This window comes from Stigmatopora argus, chromosome 6 (genome assembly GCF_051989625.1).
Source record: "Stigmatopora argus isolate UIUO_Sarg chromosome 6, RoL_Sarg_1.0, whole genome shotgun sequence".
In the NCBI taxonomy this organism is placed as follows: Eukaryota; Metazoa; Chordata; class Actinopteri; order Syngnathiformes; family Syngnathidae; genus Stigmatopora; species Stigmatopora argus.
In genome coordinates this window covers 7,594,060-7,612,769 of record NC_135392.1, presented here as the reverse complement: position 1 = coordinate 7,612,769, position 18,710 = coordinate 7,594,060, and the positions used below count along the sequence as shown (strand labels likewise).

General features: G+C 38.7%; 4 protein-coding genes across 5 annotated transcripts; 2 read left to right on the top strand and 2 right to left on the bottom strand.

The window, feature by feature from the left end:
- Positions 1 to 631: 631 nt before the first annotated feature.
- On the bottom strand, positions 632 to 7,069 carry sys1 (SYS1 golgi trafficking protein). Of its 2 annotated transcripts, none has more exons than XM_077602891.1 (4): positions 6,831 to 7,069; positions 3,212 to 3,462; positions 3,046 to 3,113; positions 632 to 2,364 (listed from the first exon to the last, which is right to left on the bottom strand). In XM_077602891.1, exons 2-4 carry the CDS (start codon positions 3,371 to 3,373, stop codon positions 2,124 to 2,126), a joined length of 471 nt encoding a protein of 156 aa, XP_077459017.1. In that variant the 5' UTR covers positions 3,374 to 3,462; positions 6,831 to 7,069; the 3' UTR covers positions 632 to 2,123. The 2 variants fall into 2 exon arrangements, with proteins under 2 accessions (XP_077459017.1, XP_077459018.1); XM_077602892.1 differs by having other exon boundaries at positions 6,931 to 7,058.
- Positions 7,070 to 8,466: 1,397 nt separating this feature from the next.
- On the top strand, positions 8,467 to 12,646 carry LOC144075854 (peroxisomal succinyl-coenzyme A thioesterase-like). The gene is made up of 11 exons (XM_077603283.1): positions 8,467 to 8,594; positions 9,257 to 9,460; positions 9,733 to 9,832; positions 10,318 to 10,508; positions 10,594 to 10,766; positions 11,452 to 11,568; positions 11,679 to 11,764; positions 11,951 to 12,044; positions 12,121 to 12,201; positions 12,278 to 12,413; positions 12,546 to 12,646. Exons 1-11 carry the CDS (start codon positions 8,492 to 8,494, stop codon positions 12,644 to 12,646), a joined length of 1,386 nt encoding a protein of 461 aa, XP_077459409.1. The 5' UTR covers positions 8,467 to 8,491.
- Positions 9,725 to 13,806, bottom strand: LOC144075855 (protein S100-B-like). Its single transcript, XM_077603284.1, has 4 exons — positions 13,678 to 13,806; positions 13,133 to 13,271; positions 12,314 to 12,386; positions 9,725 to 9,810 (listed from the first exon to the last, which is right to left on the bottom strand). The coding sequence occupies exons 1-3, from the start codon at positions 13,804 to 13,806 to the stop codon at positions 12,364 to 12,366; spliced, it is 291 nt and encodes a 96-aa protein (XP_077459410.1). The 3' UTR covers positions 9,725 to 9,810; positions 12,314 to 12,363.
- A 934-nt stretch (positions 13,807 to 14,740) lies between these two features.
- Positions 14,741 to 18,710, top strand: inpp1 (inositol polyphosphate-1-phosphatase). The gene is made up of 6 exons (XM_077603123.1): positions 14,741 to 15,028; positions 15,877 to 16,082; positions 16,165 to 16,225; positions 16,323 to 16,523; positions 16,594 to 16,768; positions 17,445 to 18,710. Exons 2-6 carry the CDS (start codon positions 15,879 to 15,881, stop codon positions 17,932 to 17,934), a joined length of 1,131 nt encoding a protein of 376 aa, XP_077459249.1. The 5' UTR covers positions 14,741 to 15,028; positions 15,877 to 15,878; the 3' UTR covers positions 17,935 to 18,710.

Here is an 18,710-nt window from a genome sequence, read left to right as displayed (position 1 = left end):
CTTCTCTCCACCTGGACACCTTGTGTAAAGGCAGTGATGTTAGGAGATAAAGCATTGGAGGAGAAAAAGCATCACAGCCTGGGGTGGAACCTCTTGAGTGAAAGCTCACTTTGCTGGTCACCAGAGAACCATAGATAGGCTTGGGCATCTGAAGTGCAAACACCAATTTTCTTTCTCTATGGATACCAATTCAGGGTGTCCCCTGCCCGCTGCTTGTGATTGGCTGGGATAGGTTCCAGCACCATCCACGCCCCTTGCGTGGGTAGGCAGTAGGGAATATGAATGAATAATATATATTCAAATAGACCAGAGTTGCATCAAAACGCATGGTGGTATAGGATGTTTGTCAAATTGTGCATTGAACATATAGTTATACATGTAAACATTAGGATAGCAATTCAAAAGGAAAACGGTAGAGTTGGGGGAAGTGTGCAAAATTAATTAATTGAGCATGAAGGCATAACACATTGGTAGCAGAAGTTGTTTGATATTTTTTTTCTGCTCAGGAGTATTTCTTGCACTTATGGGGAAAAACAATCATAAAGTGGGAAAAGAGTAAGAGACCACCAGCAGTGATTGACCTGGCATGCTTTCATGATATTGATGACAAAATATACAGAAGAGAATTGGATGGTATTCTGATATTTATTTGTGAAAAGCACTTGCAACTAATGACTGAACAGAACACCAAAAGCAGTTCATTTTTAAAATGTTCATAGTCTTTATGGGGGTGGGGGGGTCACTGGCCCAATTTTAATCCAGTCGAATTTTTATATTCTATAAAATAATTCCTTCAACTTCATGGCAAGATTTAGTTTTTACAATGTCAAAGCTTTACTAACTTCATGTGGAGGAACTTAAATAATTAATATGACATGGTTTTAGGAGCTCAAAATAAGAATGCTAAAACTGTTCACCATCCATTTGCCCCTTAAACATAAAAGTTTTTTTATATTGCAGCTCCTCAAAGAGTGACAGAATTTTCTGGAACAGAGACATCATGCTGTCAGAAGACAGCTGGTGGGCTGACAAGCCCTCCCAAAGAGGCCTTCATGTTGTCAGAATAGATAATGACAAAGAAGAGTGAAACATACACTTGCAGTGTATAATGCTAAGAACACATTTGCAAAAAAGACAAAAAAACAACCAAAGTAAAGCAGTATTTGACCTCAAATGGGAGGGGCAACATTAGGTGGAAAATTGAAGCCTTTCCACGTACACTTTGGTTCATTGATACTAAAAGAAGCACGATCTAGGCAGAATGGAATGATCTTTCTACCAAATATAATTTTAAGTTTTAAATTGTAAAAATATGAATATAATGAGACTTTGGTTTTGAAGGGAAAAAAAGCAAAACAAAGCAATTGCATTCAGTTTAAATTACTGAAAAAAAGCTTAACCAAGTAAATGTAATATTTTTTTTCCATTTGAACTCACACTCAAATATACTGAGTTTGACTTCTGGTTCGGCTGGTTCCGGTTACCAGTGTCAGTGTTTTGTCTTTACTAAATCAATGTTACTATATGTATGCTATGTGTCTAAAATACTGTAAAAAATAAATTAAATACGGCCAAGTTTTAAAAAAACTTGTAACATTATGAGATTTAAAATTGTGTTTCCTGATGTGAAAAGATTGAAATGACGCACAATGGTTTATTTAAAAAAATGTGGCAGTTGATGTACGCATGATGAGCTATTTACACGTCACTTACATGTGTCTAGAAGACAAAATCCGTTTTTGTTTGTTCCAATGTTTGTTTTTAAACCAAACCAGTTTGCAGTCATACAATCATATTTCACTGCAAGTGGGTTCAAACTTTCTCTCAAAAAGGAAAATGGCCAAACAAAAAAAAAGAAAAGAAGCTGTTCACATCAAGGTCAACATCCACAATGATGATTGAGTTACTTAAACTGTCTGCTCAGATAAAACTGTCCATAGCTTAAAGGAGAGTCACTAATAAATAAGCCGGTCCATCCGATGCAGAAGAGATACACAAAGACCAATCCAATTTATGTGCCATGTTTGATTTCTTTAAGCAGAGCATGATAATCCTTCTGTGAGAAGACTTCACCCAAGCTGTCCCTTAACTGTCCATTTTCGGCAGGGTGCCAAGAAAACGATTCAAAGGTTAGACTTGGGTCCGGAATTGACCGGGATGGCCCTGAGCTCAGTCCGCATGCACAAGTACTCTCCGATGACCGCCATCAAAGCCATGCAGGCCAAGTTGACGAGCCACCAAGCAAGGGTGGAGGGAAAGTGAGAATTATAGATCCAGCAGCCTATTAAATGGAAAAAGTGCACCGTGACGGTGAAGTCCAGGCACTGCTTCCCTCGACGGATGAAGAACCACAAGCCCAGAGCGCTGCAGTAATATTACATTCATTAGGATTTCAGAACCAAAACACAAAAGCACAATTGGTAAGTGCTCAAGCTCACATGAAGCCCAAACGAGGGCATGTGCTATGAAAAAGGATGGCTGGATGTATTTCAGGACGAGGTGTTAACTTGTAGAACGGTTTTGGAACAGACTCAAAACACTTGCTGTGTTCGAAACCGGATTAGAAATGAAAGTATGTAACATCTCTATCAATCTTCAGATGAAATTATTAAACTTTTGGGATGTATTAGAGTATAAAGACAATTGAGGTTGACTATGAGAGTCTAATGTACTGTATGTAAAAGTGCTGCAGACACATGTACAGAAATTGTAGTTATATGTATTTAAAAGTTGACTCTTAATGCTAAAAAGTGAAACAATGGCTAGAACATTTTTTTAAATTTTACTTCTTCCAACTCTTTTTTGAACATGATCTTTATTTTTCCATCAAATCTATTATTTCTTGCAAATATTTATTATTACTTCTTAACATGTTAAAATAAAGAAAAATTCAAAGGTTTGATGCTCCATAAAAGCTAGTACTAAATTGTATGAGCAATTTACATAAATCTGTGGATTTCCAAAAATATATTTAAAAAATCTGAAAATTATCAAGATGACCTGTACATACAGTTTGCAGAAGTAAATCTTGTCATCAATACTTACCACGTAAGGGAGTTCAAAAGAAACGCCGTCATTGAGAGCCTTCCCAGAATTGATGCAAAACCAAGCATCTGAAAAAGTGATACAAAAATAATGACACCTGCACACTTAAAACAATAGCATTTTTTTAAATCAATTTGACATGAAAGGTGAAAACAAAGAGACTCACTTGATAGCTGAAGATCTGGTCCAGTGAGCTGCGTGTTTGCACTAGACGGTAAACTCCTGCCAACCACAATCCGAGAAAGCTGTAGTAGATGCATTGCATCAACACAATTTGGAAGACAATGAGAACCGGGTCCCAGATGTAGCTCCGGAAGTGGCTACCCATTGTGGACCCAAAGTGCAATTCCAAAGGATGCTTTTAGCTGGCCTCAGCTGTATGCAGGCATGCCATCCACGTTCTTTTAATTGCAATATCTGAACAAAAGATGAAAATGTGCATCATTTAGAATAACTCTTACATTCAATCTTACTTATCAATTCTAAATCTTGACAAACATTATCGGAAAAGCTATACATGTATACACATCTTTGCACTACTGAAATACACACTATTTTTGATGATTTAAGAGGCAGATAAATGATTGGTAGTCTTGAATGTTAATTTTTCCATTGATGAAACATTATCAAATCAAAATCAATGGACATAATCGTTTAGTTCAGGTTTTTTGCTTGTTTTAAGAATGGTTGCCATTCACATGTATTGTTTCAGCAACACATTTTTTTTAATCGCTTTAAGTGAAGGGTGGCCAAGTCCGGTCCTCGAGAGCCCCTATCCAGTCTGTTTTCCATGTCTCCCTCCACGAATACATCTGAATCAAATAATCGGGATCGGTAAGACTCTCCTGGACAGCGTGCTTGCTGATGAGTTGATCATTTGATTTAGGTGTGGTAGAGGAGGGATATATGGAAAACAGACTGGATAGGGATAGGGGCTCTCGATTAAATGCACATGATATAATAAATCGATAGAAAGCCCTTGAACTTAATTGAATCAAATCAGAGCACACTTTGTAATATCTACAAATTCGGTATCATTGTCAATTTCCCACATGATTGGATCTGAATAATCCAGAATGAGACTCAACTATGACAAAACTGTAAGGACAGATGTAGTAAATATAATGGATACGTTTATATTTAAAGTACAAGTTAGTCTAGCAGTACTGTTCAACTGAAATGCTTTATAGCTCGAATATGTAAATAAACTGATTGAGGAGATTTATTCACTTAATAGCATTGCAAGACATAAAATACAAAGATTCACAAGGATAAAAAAATAAGAATAATAAATAAAATAAATAAAATAAAATAAAATAAATAAAATAATAATAATAAAAAAAAATTAAAAATTTAAGTGGAACATGACACATAACACATAACTTCACACCTTCCTCACACAGTCGAGGACACTGTATGCGTTGCCGCGGCACACTGCAAGAGAAATGCGCTGTAACAGCCATTGACACTCGCGTGGCTCGTTTGAAACAGCCACGAGCCGGGAACCTACTTCTAACAGAAACTTCAAAGTGGAGTCCCCACATACACCTGAGGTTTCGAAGGCTATGGGCTGGAACAAGTATCTATCGACAAGCGGTGCATACTTGACGGCCTTCATTGACTCTGCCTTGTTCGCAGCTGAGCACGCTTTTATTGCAGATGAAGCAATTGATGATTGAGAAAAGGTATCAACAACGGTCACATCCCACGTCAAACACTTTCCCATCTTCCATGGAAAGATCGACAAGCCGTCAGGCCTTCGCTCGTCTGCACGCACCAGGCCACTTGGCTCGAGGATTGAAGGAACGCCAGCTTGACATAGTGCGCGTTTAACGATGTCGTTGATGTTGGAGTGACGCGGGAAGCGACCAGCTTGGACACGGCAGGACAAGGGGTGGAGAGCTCGGCTATCTATTGAATGACCACACTTACACGGAATCGGGTCGCAAACTTTGACACCAAGACGATGAGCAATCGAGATGCGAAGCTCATCGGGGGAGAGCTTATTGCCCAAAGTCACACTTGGCAAGGCATTCAGCCAAGTCCCGGAGGGAAACGTCGACGCTGATAATATTCGACTGCGGTCCCACTGATTCGAGGAATCGATCAAATTGCCTTTCATCCTCAGGCAATTGATTTCGTCCCACTCTTTCTGAACTCCGAGATGTATTGGAGTTGAAGAATGACATTCATTCCAGGCATTTAGTGCGCCATCAATGTCAATTGATTTGTGAGGATCAATTTGAGATGAAGACAAAACAGGTCGCACTAACTCAACTGTAGAATAGAATGATGACAGAAAAGAGGGGAGGGACAAGTCAACAAGGGAACGGATACCAATGCCACCGTGACGAATTGGGAGTTTCGACTGATTCCATGCAGACTGTGAAAAGTCAACATTCAGCAACGAGGATAAACAATCTTTTATGACATGGTCGAAACTCTGTAAATAATTCATGTTGCGAAATGTCGGGGAGCTTCTCATCAAGTATTGAAGTTTGGGAATGAAGAGACAATTGCGTAGGATGAACATGGCCTGATGATTGTCAATTTGGCAAAGATTTGAGGTTAAACGCTTCAAGTCATTGAGTCGTGCATCAAGGAACTCTTGCATTGAATCTTTGTGGAGAGGTGCACCTAACAATGACCATTTATTAGTAGGTGCAACAACAATTGAGGGGAAGAGTTCCTGAAAATGACAAATCGTACTCTGACTTTTGTGGGGGGCAAGGTTTGAAAGGTAAACTTCACATTTGGCGTCGTTGATATCAAGGCCAATGCTTCTGAAATTTTCTTTGACCATCGCAGCGTCCGACCAAACCACATCAGGGTCACCACCCAACGTTGCATCATCCAAGTACCACAAGTTGAGCTTGGATGACACTGCTTTTGAGATATGGTCTACAGCTAAGGCAAAGAGAGCCGGTCCAAGGGGATCACCTTGCTGTATACCGGAGCTTGAGGGGATTATGTGGTCATCACAATAGAGGTTGGATGAATATCCGTAGGATTGACTGATGTATGGCAGGAGTGAGGGATCGAAACTCTTGATGGCTTGAAATATTGAGTTGCGATCAAGGCTGTTGAATGCGTTTCGGACATCGATCTTCATGATGATTGTGGGTGAGATCGAATGCTGGATGAATTCACGAACCGCATGTGAGATAATTTCACAACCCCGAGCTACACCCACGCCATACTGCTGGGGTAGGAGTTTGTTTTTCAACGATGACAGACGTGGAAAAATCAGACATTTAGCAATCAAGCGACGTAAAGTGTTTCCAACTGCTATTGGACGGATATCTCCATTGACTTTGGATAGAGGGAATAATTGAGCTCCGAAAAAGAAGTCACGAATGAAGCTTGGAAACTTCCCATTTGCTCCTAACTCGCAAAACTTCACCCCCCTGCTCCCCTGTAAATAAACTCATCTATGATTAAAGAAGAAAGGGGGAGATTAACCGATTGATTCCCAATGCATATGCGGCTATTTTAGGATCGTTTGTAGGGTGATCGTGTTTTTAAAAACAGTTCAGTTACTGATAACATTGCAAATAAGCTCCAATGACTAAATGGGACAGCTAAACTCTTTGGAGTAAACCAAAACACGTTAGTCCCGACAAAACATAGCTAACTAAATCTTTAATTAACGACTCCATTAACCAGCCATTGCTGTGGCAGTTAGTAACACAAATACGATACAACACAAACTGAAATACATTATAAAGTAATGAAATCCAATCCCAATTTTAGTAGGAGCTGGTTGAGTACATCCATTTAATCACCTTTAAGGCGTCCAGCAACACGTTCCGCAGCGACAAGTTAGTGGAGAAATGCCATATGAGAAAGGAGGAAACGTCTTAAACACAGACACACGTTACAGACCTGAACATTAGAAAGGAAAAAAAGACCCCAAAAAGACTTTTTAGTAACGCGAACCAGGCCTGCCAACGTTCCAACCAGAAAGTCCAAAACACCCAAACTGAGTCACAACGATGAACCGGAAACCCATTTGAACCGGAAAGAAAACTTCGAGAGTGGTTGTTTCAGAATAAATTGTTTGGAGCTTTTACACGCTTGTTGTTGATATCATCCGGGCCTGTCATTCGTAAAAATGACTTTAAAAAAATAAAATGCAAAATTAAAAAACATTGCAGTTGGTTTTATCATATACGTATATATTTTTGTTACATTATGTAATCTCTTTTCGATATTTTTTAAAGACAAAATCACATTGTGAAGATGTGTGTTTAAAATGTATAATATTCAATAAAACGGGCTGATAATCACAAATAAATTGGCTAAATTGTTCCCCATTGTGAGCCTGAATATGCACTTCCTGGATCCACATTTTCTTTTAAATTGCCATGAATGGTAAATTCATCCAACCGACCAACTATTTGTGTATGGCTTCTCCTCATTGGGGTCGCAGGGGTCACGGGTTGCCCCATGTAAGGGCCAGTTCTGTTCTTGAATCCGGTCCACATAACACTTACAATTACATGACTTTTTTGTATCAATGTAGCCCATAGTCTTTAAAAAAATCACATGTTTTTATGCCCTTTAATTATTTTTACTGCGAGGAAAAGCAGAGTAAAAAAATATTCCAGGTTGAGGAAAGTAGGGTTATTTTTTTGGTTGAGTTAAGCCAAGAAGCGCCATTTGCAAAATACTACTTTGAAAAAATTTACTTTCGCCTAAAACTCACAGTATGTAAATGGGAGTGTATGGCTCTCTGAGCAATAAAACAATACCGGTTTAACCACAGTCAAATATTCTGTCAAGTTACTACAGGTTCTGCCTATCTCTCTTAGTGATACACACCCACACTCTAACAAATATCACCAGATGTTGAGATAATATTTATGTAGGTTTACCCTAAACATCTGGACTAAGCCATCACTGGTGCATACATTTGTGGTAAGTCTTTTTATGCAATCCATCCTATTTAAATTTGGGGTTTACCAACAATTTCAAAATTACTGACAATAATAAGGGTTCCAAAAAGCAGACTTGTGAATTTTGTATATGTCTGCATCGGCAAGAAGATGAGGAAAAACAACAACAAGAGTAATTATATGAACGTGTAACAGGACGATATATAAAGCTGTATATATAATAGGACATCAGGAAGGTATGATTTACAAATCATGGAGGAAATGGCAATAATTCACATAACATGCGAAAGACTAATTAGTAATATATTAAAACTGTAAAACAGTGGATGCTTACCTTTTCATTAAGCATTATCTTTTTTCTTTGACTATATAGACAGTTAAGAGTCAAGGTTCATTCTAAGCCATGGAGCACATTAACCCTTCAGTCATTTCTAGAATGCGATCGTTTACTTATTTGGACAGCGAGTTTGTGGAAAGCCAAATAAAGACATCACAAGATTATTCCTTGTTTCTCCATTGATGTCTATTTCCAGCACAGACGTAGAAGAATGTTAAGGATCCGAATGGCAGTATTCTGCCATCTGGCAGCAAAGCAGCTGACTCCACATGTTGGTCTGCACAGAAAACACTACTGGTTACACAAGGATTTCGGTAAGACAATTCGCTTTTTATACTATGCAATGACAACTGTCCTTTTTTTTTTACATAAATTTGACATTCATATTTTACTTTTAGCGTCAGGTTTTATCGGAGTTCATCCAAAGTCAAGTGGGCATGTTTTTGTGGTGCCTGTAAAAGCCCATTTGTGATCCTCTGCACATTTTTACAGTATATATGTAAAAAGTATAACTTTCATTAATTAATTTTCTGAACCGCTTTATCCTCAGTAGGGTCACAGGGGGTGCTGGAGCCTATCCCAGCTGACTTCGGGCCAGAGAATCGGTGGCCAGCCGATCGTAGGGCACAAGGAGACGGACAACCATTCACTCTCACACTCATACCTAGGGGCAATTTAGAGTGTCCAATTAGCCTAGCATGCACGTTTTTGGAATGTGGGAGTAAACCGGAGTACCGGGAGAAAACCCACACAGGCCTGGGAGAACATGCAAACTCCACACCGGTGGACCAACCTGGATTTGAACCCAGGACCCTAGTTGTGAGGGCAACACGCTAACCACTCAAGCCGCCGGGCCGCCTGATAGTATAGTATAATATAGTATATATATGCATATGCTCACATCTAACACGTTAATAATTGACTCCTAAAACATTTTTTATAAGACTAATGTTTTCACTGAATTTGTCCTTAGCAGCAATTCGATGGAGGACTTCCAATCCGGTTCCTGTACTAACAGCCGCTCCAACCCGAGGTCTGGTGGATGAGCAAATCAGCATACAGGCAGGTTTTCTGCCACCGCACCATCCGGTCACGTTGTGCACACAAATGCGCAGTGAGGATGGTGACCTGTGGGAAGCTTTTGGCCAGTATAACACGCGTGCAGATGGCACTGTCGACCGTGAGTCATGGTGAACACATTGACAGTAGATTGGATTTTGTTGCAATTTCTTTATTATTGGAGTGACAGAGCATCTTTAGAGCTTGAACAAATGAACAACATTTGATTAACACAGCCACAATTGTCCAGTTAAATTAAAGAAAATTAATACTGTTTTGAATGGTGTCGTATTCAGCTGATATAATACACCCAAAAGTGTACTTGTCCATAATATCTGTTTAAGATATTCCGTCATGACTCTTCTGACATTTTCTCTCTTGTGCTGTTAACAGTGACTAGGGATCATTCCGTGGGTGGTTCATATTTGGGATGTGAGCCAATGGGTCTCTTCTGGGGCATGCAGCCTGCTCCTGGGGAAAGGGAAGGTTTAAGGTAGGTTGAGAAAAAGACATTTCATTTTTAGTGCTCTTTTGGGTGAAATTAACTCAGTGACTAATGTGAGGTAATAGTTGTTTGAAATTTGTAATATGTACTGGTATGTCTGTATATTTTATCGGAGAAAAATTAATGAGCTGATACCGTTGGGTTTTTAAATTGCTGCTTGATGCGAAGTGAGTTCAGTTGGGTTCATACAAATACAGATTGTATATTGATAGAAATGTATCACTTATAGTGCAAAAAAGATCCAAGTCAGGTCTTTCGTTCATACAGACCTCATTGTATACTTTTTCCAAAATTCATTTCGTAACCATTAAGTTCAAACATAACGTTATTACGGTATAAGATTTAGGTCACGACTTTCTCACAGCAGTCATTTTGTTATGATAATACAAAGTATAGGTACAAGAGAAAATGTGCAGTTCTGAATCCTTATTAAGTTGGTGCTGCCATTAAAAATTGTGTTCTTTTTGGGATAGGTTACGGACGAAGAATGTCAAGATTCCACTCACAGTGAACATTTCATTGTTGGAGGGCCACGTGCTAACCAAAAAGCAAAAGACCACCACGCTGGCTGTTACTACCACAGAACGTTCGTTCATCGCACCAGGTGTTCAAAGAATAGACGTTCGCCAGAATGGAGTTGTCGGAACGCTCTTTTTACCACCGGGTGAGAAGAAATTGAAATATTTTCAATGTGTCTGCTCAATTGCAACCATATTCCATTCTCTGATCTTTGAAACATTTGTTGGCAGGCCCGGGCAGGTTTCCAGCCGTGCTGGACTTGTGGGGTATGGGCGGGGGACTAGTGGAGTACCGCTCATCCCTGCTCGCATCTAGAGGCTTTGCCAGTTTCTCTGTAGCCTACATGGAACACAAGGATTTGACGCTCCAACTAGATATTAGCAGTGCTGATCCATATATGAAGGCAAGATGTGTTAGGTGCGAGGAGGCCTTTATGGGGAAGAGTGTCAAACTATTTTTTCATCCCCAGTTACATTAGCTTCTGGCTAAAAAATGAAATGAAATGTAAAAAAAGTCTCTTGTAATACAATCCAGAATTTTCACTTCAGTCAGAATTCTGGGAATCCTAATTACTGTCCCCTCCTTCACTAGCTCTAATCCTCTTCTTTATAATATATTTTAAAAATACAATAGTAAACAGCTGATTATTAAGTAAGCCAAATCAACTTTTCTTCGATTAATCTTAGAAAAACAAATTGATTCATTTTTAATGTAGCAGCCTTTACAACTCTGTTATGGGATTTAATGCGACATAAGAACTGAAGGTATTTGCCATTTTTCCAGGTTTTTCTCCTTGTTTTCACATTTCTGAAAAATGGAAGAACCCTGTACTCAATAGTCCTAAATATAAAATAAATTAATAACAATACATACTAAAATGTTTGAGAATTATGACCAAAACCTTCAGACTGTCAAATAATCACCAGTATTACAATATTATTATTTACACTTCGTCCAATATATGTAGACTATAACCTACTTGCTATTTTTTTTTTAATGTCAGTGCATTTAACAAAACACGTTTCCTTGAATAACCAAAAATATCTCATGAATCCTTTTTTGTTTCATTTCCCCCCCCCCCCCCCCAGAAAGCATATAAGATACTGCAGGATCATCCCCAGATCTGTGGCGATCGAATTGGTATCATTGGTCTCTCCTATGGAGTCTACCTAGGCCTCCGAATGGCAACTAGCCCTGATGTGCATGTATGTCGCACGTTTGTATGCAGTACAATGTATATTTAAAAGTGTGTTAGCAAAGAGAAGCCAGGTATAGACAATGATGCTTGCTTAATATACCTCACTTTATCCTCCAGCCGTCTTGCCTAGTTTGTATAAATGGACCAGCAGGAAGCAACAAGAAGCTCACAGAAACATTTTGCAAGCCTAAAATATCTGAAAGGTACTGTAAAAGTCATATTTTTACATTTAGGCTATAAAAAAGCATTTTTACTGCTAAGTTGTTGTTATTGTATTTTTAATTAGAAACTTCTCATACTTGCTTGTTTAGAGTTTTCCCTATCTTTTCAATTTTTTATATTGCTCTGCAGGAATGAATTTGATGTTTGCACTTTAATGTCATTTTCAGTGATCAGAGATATTGGCCACGAGATGAGTCAGGCTATCTCAGTTTTAGGGACATGTCATTACCAACCAATTACTCCCCTGGTACCAAAGTGAAGGTGATTTGACGACCATCTGGGTAATTAAAAAAAGAATATGGTTGAGGCGAAAAACTTGAAATCTTTGTATTTTCAGATAGAGAACCTGGCTTGTCCAATAATGTATATTTTGGGTGAAGATGACCAGAATTCTCCAAGCACGGAAAATTCAAACTTGGTAATGACCGTGCCTCAAACCAGTGGATTTAACTGTCCATCCCAAATGATTACATATTAGTTTTTATACTTTTCAGATTGAAGATGTTCTAAAAGCAGCTGGCAAATCTCACCTGTATACTTGCCTGTCATATCCTGGCGCTGGGCACCTGATTGAAACACCTTACACACCACACACAAGAGTATCTGTGTGGAAAATCAAACCAGAAAAAAGTGAGCTCTCCAAATTGTCATTAGGTTGCTCACAATTCTTGTAAAATGTTTTGCATTAACGGTCATTGGATTGGAGTACTCCTGTGCAGTATGTTCAAAATAAGTGAGCGCTGTCCTTTGTTTCTCCTGCAGTGCTGTCGCTGTGGGGGGGTGAAACTGCACCCCACGCTGCTGCACAGGAAGATTCTTGGAGGAAAATGCTGAAGTTTTTAGAGGCAAATCTTAGGGCGTGAGGCGTAAAGGCATTTGCATCCATTGACAAAATGAGTCTTGCCTCACAAACTTGTTGTTTCTAGGCAAGAAAAAATGAATGTTTGCCAAAGTACCAGTCCAAAAAAAAAATACCCAGTAAAATTTGTAAGTGTTATATAGATTTTTTCCCTAATATTTATGAGGTGTAGCGTTTCAGGTGTTTTACTAAGGGTTTTTATCTATATAGTAGTTATATAAGGTTACAAGATAGGTCGTGGAATGTGCTCATATCATTAGGGTTCTGATATATATATATATATATATATATATATATATATATATATATATATATATATATATATATATATATATATATATATATATATATATATATATATATATATATACACATACATACATATATATGGTGCAAAATTCTATCATGCAGGTGGCCATAAAGTTCCAGCTGGTCTCTGGGATTATTCATTTAAAAATCATGTATTTAATAAAAAATAAAATAAAATTACCATGAAATGGAATTAAGAATTCTTGGGATGCTGAAGTAACCATGGCCATAAAGACAACAAACTCCTGGAAGTCAATTTCCCGGTCGCTGTTCTGATCAAGCTTGGCAAACAGCTCATCCAGTTCCCTCTTGGCCATTTTCTGTTCAAGTAACAGATGAAAAAGTTCACATAGATAACAGCTTTCCAAAATCATTCATTGTTACATCTGACATTCTGTTTATCCTCACAAGAGTTACAGGGGTGGTGGAGCCTATCCCAGTGAACTTCAGGACACTTATTTGATTTCCAGCCAATCGCAGGCCAAGCTTTTCAAACTTTTATTGGGTTATAGAGGTGAGCATAGCCTTAGCGCCCAGTAGGGAAAGTGGTAAAACCATGCAGTGGAATATGATTTACATATTCCATTTTATGTATTGGAATCATGACTTATATATTAATTTGAATCTCCAAAGTTCCAACAGAGCTATTAATTACTCTACAACTACTTTTATCTCTGTAAGAAACTGCAGTTGACACTTTATACACCGGGTTTGGGTAAATCTTACCTTTATGAAATGGCTCATCTCTTTGTGGATGAGCGCCTTGAGGTCAGCTTTTTTCAAGTAACCCTTTTCACCCGAATATTCTTTAAACACTTGTATAACAGTGACCATGCCATACTCCAAGTTTGACATGTTCTCCTTTGAGGTCTGTAATTAAAAGATGCAGCAAGTCATGTTTGTAATTATCATCTAGTTACAAAACTAGCTGCAAAAGTACAATAAATACATAAAAGAACTGAATTATCTGACCCCATATTAAACGGCAAGGTTTTAAATGATACTAATTCAGAGAAATACTACAGTTGGTCTTTCTTACCTCCATCTGTGTGTTTCTTCTTGAGCTTTTCCAGAAGTGTGTGGACTGCCTCACCCAGCTTTAGAGGAACCCCATGTATATTGATTGATTACATAAAGGCTGGCCACTCAGAAATTTTAATGTACTTATAATGGGTTTGAATAGTAGAACACTTGACCAAAATCCATTTGATTTTCAAGATGCCATTTGTTTATAACATAATAGTGGCAAGGGGCAATTCCACTAATGGACATTTGTGGTTAAATAAACCATTAACAGTGCATAGATGGTTTCAAATGTAGATACTTTTTCAGTGAACAAATGGATGGGCACGTTTGTGAGTGCATTTGGCTGCACATTATTAACAAAGTTGTGGGAGTTACAAAATAAATAAATAAAATTGTCAATGGCTAATATTTATTCAAAAAGACAAAACCAAAAGAAAAACCATGCAAATGAAAAATAAATAAAATAATAACAAATCATTTGCATAGAGGACTGAAGAAAAAAATAAACCTGAGAAAATAAGACTAAAAGGCATCTGCTCTCATTATTAAACATTTTTTAATATTAATAATAGCTTTTGTGGCTTTGTCTAAAAAACATGATCAGTTATCATTTAAAAGTCACTTGCTGTAGCATTTTAGTGGAGAAAATCACTCTTAGTTTTTCCTGCAACAGAGCGCACCTGAGAAGTCCATTACTTTAGAAAAGTTGTAGTATATGACATATAAACCGTATCTATGGTTCTATTCGAGGGAAACCGGAAAGTCTGATTTGCTCTGAACGCATCTCGCTCCAACGCTTCCTGTTGCCCTCCTTCTGCTCACTCCCGTCTTTTGCCTTCTCCTTCCTGGTTGCCTGGACGTGAATGCATCACCACCCCCTTCCAGTCCCTGACGTCAAGAAACTGTAGCAGAACCTTCACATTCGACATATATCTATAAGAAAAAAGATCTGCGATCACCCATTCCAAATTATCCAGAAATTTGGGTTCACTGAACGGTCGACAGGAGAAAAGGTCTTTGACCTAGAAGGACAAGACGAGACAGCAATCAGGTACCGTTGCGAAAGTGTTTTTAGTGAGCTTTTTAACATTCCTTTGCTGCTTCGAGAACCGAAAACCTGCTAATATATACCGTAGCCGCCCTCCTCTTACTCATCATGCGGCGATGTCATCTTGGTCAATTTGTCAGTGATTATCAGTCTGGAAAAAGTTAAAAGAGCTAAATTGACTTTAACGCTTTGTCTTCAGTAAAACATAGTTTTTCCCCCAACATTTTTAAATGTACAATTTTCACGCACATATGATTTGATCGTTATTTATTTATTGCCAAATACTATATTAGATTAGAAGAATAACTTGAAATGATCGATGTGACATGGTACCTTTTTAATAATTCAGCTTTTTATATAGCTAATGTAGATAAACAAAGATAATTTTAATGTTTGTGTTTTAGTATGATTTTGGTACTTAAGAAAATGGGGACATGTTGACAAGCACAAAATGAATTGCTCTTCCATTTGATGACAGAAAGTCCAATTAATGCCAGTATAACCATTGTTACCATTAATACAACAAAATAATAGCTTTGTGTTAAGTAAAATTGACATCACATTCCACAATCACCAACATTTCTGCCAAATTCACATGATTTGGTCATTTAAGTTAAAACAAAAAGTGACATGTCACGGGATCATTCTCATCTTAAATATGTTCCTCACCTTAATAGGAGTTGAGAAACATTACCTATCTCCTAGGCTTCGAAATAGGTGGCAAAATCAGTCCTGCAATGACCCACATTCTTCCACCACAACCCCCCACTATATTATTTCCTTGCTATAAATAGCCAAGCACACACGAGCCACAAGTCACACTTTCCATCTTCGTTAACTAAAATCCCCAGACATGGCAGAGCTGCTGAGGCTGCTCCTGCAGGTGTCTGAGAAAGCCGCCAATGTGGCTCGCGTCTGCAGACAAGAAGCACCTCTCTTCCAGCTCTTAGTCCAAGAAAAGACTGGTGATGACAAAAACAAGAAGTTTGTGCAGGACTTCAAGACGCTGGCAGACGTTATAATCCAGGAAGTGATCCGACATGAAGTTGGTGCTCGGGTACTAGCGGTTACCTTGACTGATGATGGAACTAAGGGTGATATTTGTATTTTTTTAAATCGTTCTTTGTCTTTTTATTCAGTTCCCTGAAATTGTCGACTTCATTCAAGGAGAGGAATCCAACAAATTTGAAAATGGACTTGGTAAGTCCCAAGTGTTTTCAATACATTAATAGGATAAAAATGTAAACAATACAGTATTAAACCACAGTACTAACTCATCACATCCATTCCCTCACAGGGGAAAGTGTGACGGTGACAGTGTGCGGTACCGAGGAGGACACGGCAGCGCTTCTGGCCACGGTGCTGGACGGCGATCTGACGGCAGCGGCGCTCCTGGCACGAGCCATCCACCAAGACCCGACCGCCGTCGGCGCCAACACGGACGGACTAAACGTGCCGCTCAGCACCTCGGAAGTCGGCATCTGGATTGACCCGATCGGTAAAGGCCTCGTCCTCAATGCAGAAAATCAACAAGGCTTAACAGTCTCGGTCTGTTGTGGTTGATTCAGATGCCACCAGCCAGTACATAGAAGGCCGTGAGGAGGTGCTGGAGGAGGGCCACCTTTCACCTTCGGGTCTACACTGTGCTCTGGTCCTCATCGGAGTTTACCTCCGCAGCACAGGCGAGCCTGTCATGGGGGTCATCAACCAGCCATTCAACCAAAAAGACCCTAAAAGTGGAAGGTAAGCTGCAAGACTAATTCATGTATTAAGGTACATAAGATGGATAGAAATTTAGAACTGTATCTTGTTTCAAGCTAAGTTGTACAATTCTCATTTGTTTAGGGAAGATCCTTCTTCCATAAAGTTTTTTTTTCTCAGAAATGCATTGTTATTCACAAGACTGAATGTCTGAGCTGCTTTATTCAAACAGTAGCATGATCGATTATTAAGCTATTGGTTAACAAAAAGCCTCAAATTTGGTTAAAATGTGACCGGATATGAGGGTCCAGTTGATTGTGAATTAGTAAAAAAAAAAAATAGTATTTTTATTTAATTTTTTTAATTGGTTAAAGCACGACAGGTTACTCATCTGAACAGCATTAATTAAGGTTTTTATCATTATTGAACAAGCTGCAGTGGAGTTTCCAGTACTTTTTTGGTAATACTAAAAAAAGTGTTGTTCAAGCATCATTTTCTATTATTAAAAAAAAGGTCTCAGAACAAGAAAAGTCATTCATTCAAACTGTTTTACATTTTTGGATTGGAAGTTAGTGTGATTTGATGAGCGGGATGTAAATTTACTACTACGTATTGTCATTAAAGAATACTATAATATATTGTTACTTGTGACAAGTAGCAATATATTATCGTATTCTTTAATGACAACAATTACTCTAAGGCCATCATTCTGTTTCAGATGGCAGGGAAAGCTCTTCTGGGGTGTGTCCTACGCCGATGTCAATGCGTGCTCAGTGTCACACACAAAAACTGGACTCGTAAAGCGTCAGGCGCCATCAGTGGTGCTGAGCTCCAGTGAGAAACAGGTGGTGAAGGACACTCTGTCCTCGCTGTGCGGACCAGAAAAGCTGATGTACGCCTCGGGAGCCGGCTATAAAATCCTCTGCGTCATTCAGGGCTTGGCCGACGCCTACGTCCTTTCAGAAGGAAGCACCTTTAAGTGGGACTCCTGTGCGCCTCACGCGCTTCTCCGAGCTCTCGGCGGGGGGGTGGTGGACCTGACGGAGAGTTTAAAGTGCACTTCTAAGGCATCGGTAGAACTGACGTATCACCAGCCATACGTTGAGGGTAAAGGTGCTGACCGCTGGGCCAACTATGGAGGCCTAGTGGCTTATGGAGACTGTTCCCAGTTAAGCAGCATTATGGAAGCCCTGAGAGGAAAGCTGTAGTTTAATGGTTGTCTATATCATCTTGTCCTAGTGTCGGAAAAAAAGGTATTGGGTTCTACCTTATTTTATTGTAAGCATTTTCTTTTTAAACAGATTTATATGAAATTTGCATTTATGTTAATGGGCCAAATCTAAAGATGTGGGGCTTAGGAGAGGCTTCTAATGTGTATACATAGTAAAATATTGTTAAGATTTGTGATTTTTTTCTTCTTCTTTAAAACACTTTCCAGCAGATCTTGTAAAAAATATGGCATGAATAGTCTGCTGGTAGACAGTGAGGGGTGGTATAGTTATATGGCCTTATCTAGAAGAAAAAGTATGACCTGTAACTATGGAAAATGTCATTTTATTGTTGACCTGTGACGGATATAAATCTCAAGTGGATGGAGCGGTGTGCAGCCATGCGCACCTCTCAAATGTGTCCTTGTAAGGATATGATCTATAATCACATAAGCTAAGCTTTCCTTTGCTAGTTAAAAAAAAGCCACGGGAGGCCAAACAATGAACTTGCAGTTCTAGAGAGAACTGGCCCTGTGATATGTCAATTTATGTTGCAGTGTGACATTAACATGAGCAGAAACCAGTGCAGACCAGTTGCATTTATGAAATTATCTTTACTTTGAAAACCAGAGAAAGCAGGAAAAACTCACCCAAGAGTGATATTTTAAAACCGTCTGCCAGTCAGGGAACAAAAGCCCCCAATGATTGTCAGATAAATATTTTACAATATTTCTGCATATTCTGTTTAAAAAAAAATTAAAACAAGAAAATGATGA

What these genes read in the sequence shown, in the direction of transcription:
- sys1 (XM_077602891.1), bottom strand. Translation starts at nt 3,373, where the DNA reads ATGGGTAGCCACTTCCGGAGCTACATCTGGGACCCGGTTCTCATTGTC. An exon ending in ACCAGATCTTCAGCTATCAA is followed by an intron (nt 3,114 to 3,211) that starts GTGAGTCTCTTT and finishes TCACTTTTTCAG; the next exon opens with ATGCTTGGTTTTGCATCAAT. An exon ending in CTTTTGAACTCCCTTACGTG is followed by an intron (nt 2,365 to 3,045) that starts GTAAGTATTGAT and finishes ATATTACTGCAG; the next exon opens with CGCTCTGGGCTTGTGGTTCT.
- LOC144075854 (XM_077603283.1), top strand. Translation starts at nt 8,492, where the DNA reads ATGTTAAGGATCCGAATGGCAGTATTCTGCCATCTGGCAGCAAAGCAG. An exon ending in GGGGAAAGGGAAGGTTTAAG is followed by an intron (nt 9,833 to 10,317) that starts GTAGGTTGAGAA and finishes TTTTTGGGATAG; the next exon opens with GTTACGGACGAAGAATGTCA. An exon ending in CAACTAGCCCTGATGTGCAT is followed by an intron (nt 11,569 to 11,678) that starts GTATGTCGCACG and finishes TTTATCCTCCAG; the next exon opens with CCGTCTTGCCTAGTTTGTAT.
- LOC144075855 (XM_077603284.1), bottom strand. Translation starts at nt 13,806, where the DNA reads ATGTCAAACTTGGAGTATGGCATGGTCACTGTTATACAAGTGTTTAAA. An exon ending in AGATGAGCCATTTCATAAAG is followed by an intron (nt 13,272 to 13,677) that starts GTAAGATTTACC and finishes TTACTTGAACAG; the next exon opens with AAAATGGCCAAGAGGGAACT. An exon ending in ATTCTTAATTCCATTTCATG is followed by an intron (nt 12,387 to 13,132) that starts GTAATTTTATTT and finishes TTTTCCACACAG; the next exon opens with ATACTCTTGTGTGTGGTGTG.
- inpp1 (XM_077603123.1), top strand. Translation starts at nt 15,879, where the DNA reads ATGGCAGAGCTGCTGAGGCTGCTCCTGCAGGTGTCTGAGAAAGCCGCC. An exon ending in CAAATTTGAAAATGGACTTG is followed by an intron (nt 16,226 to 16,322) that starts GTAAGTCCCAAG and finishes ATTCCCTCACAG; the next exon opens with GGGAAAGTGTGACGGTGACA. An exon ending in AAAGACCCTAAAAGTGGAAG is followed by an intron (nt 16,769 to 17,444) that starts GTAAGCTGCAAG and finishes ATTCTGTTTCAG; the next exon opens with ATGGCAGGGAAAGCTCTTCT.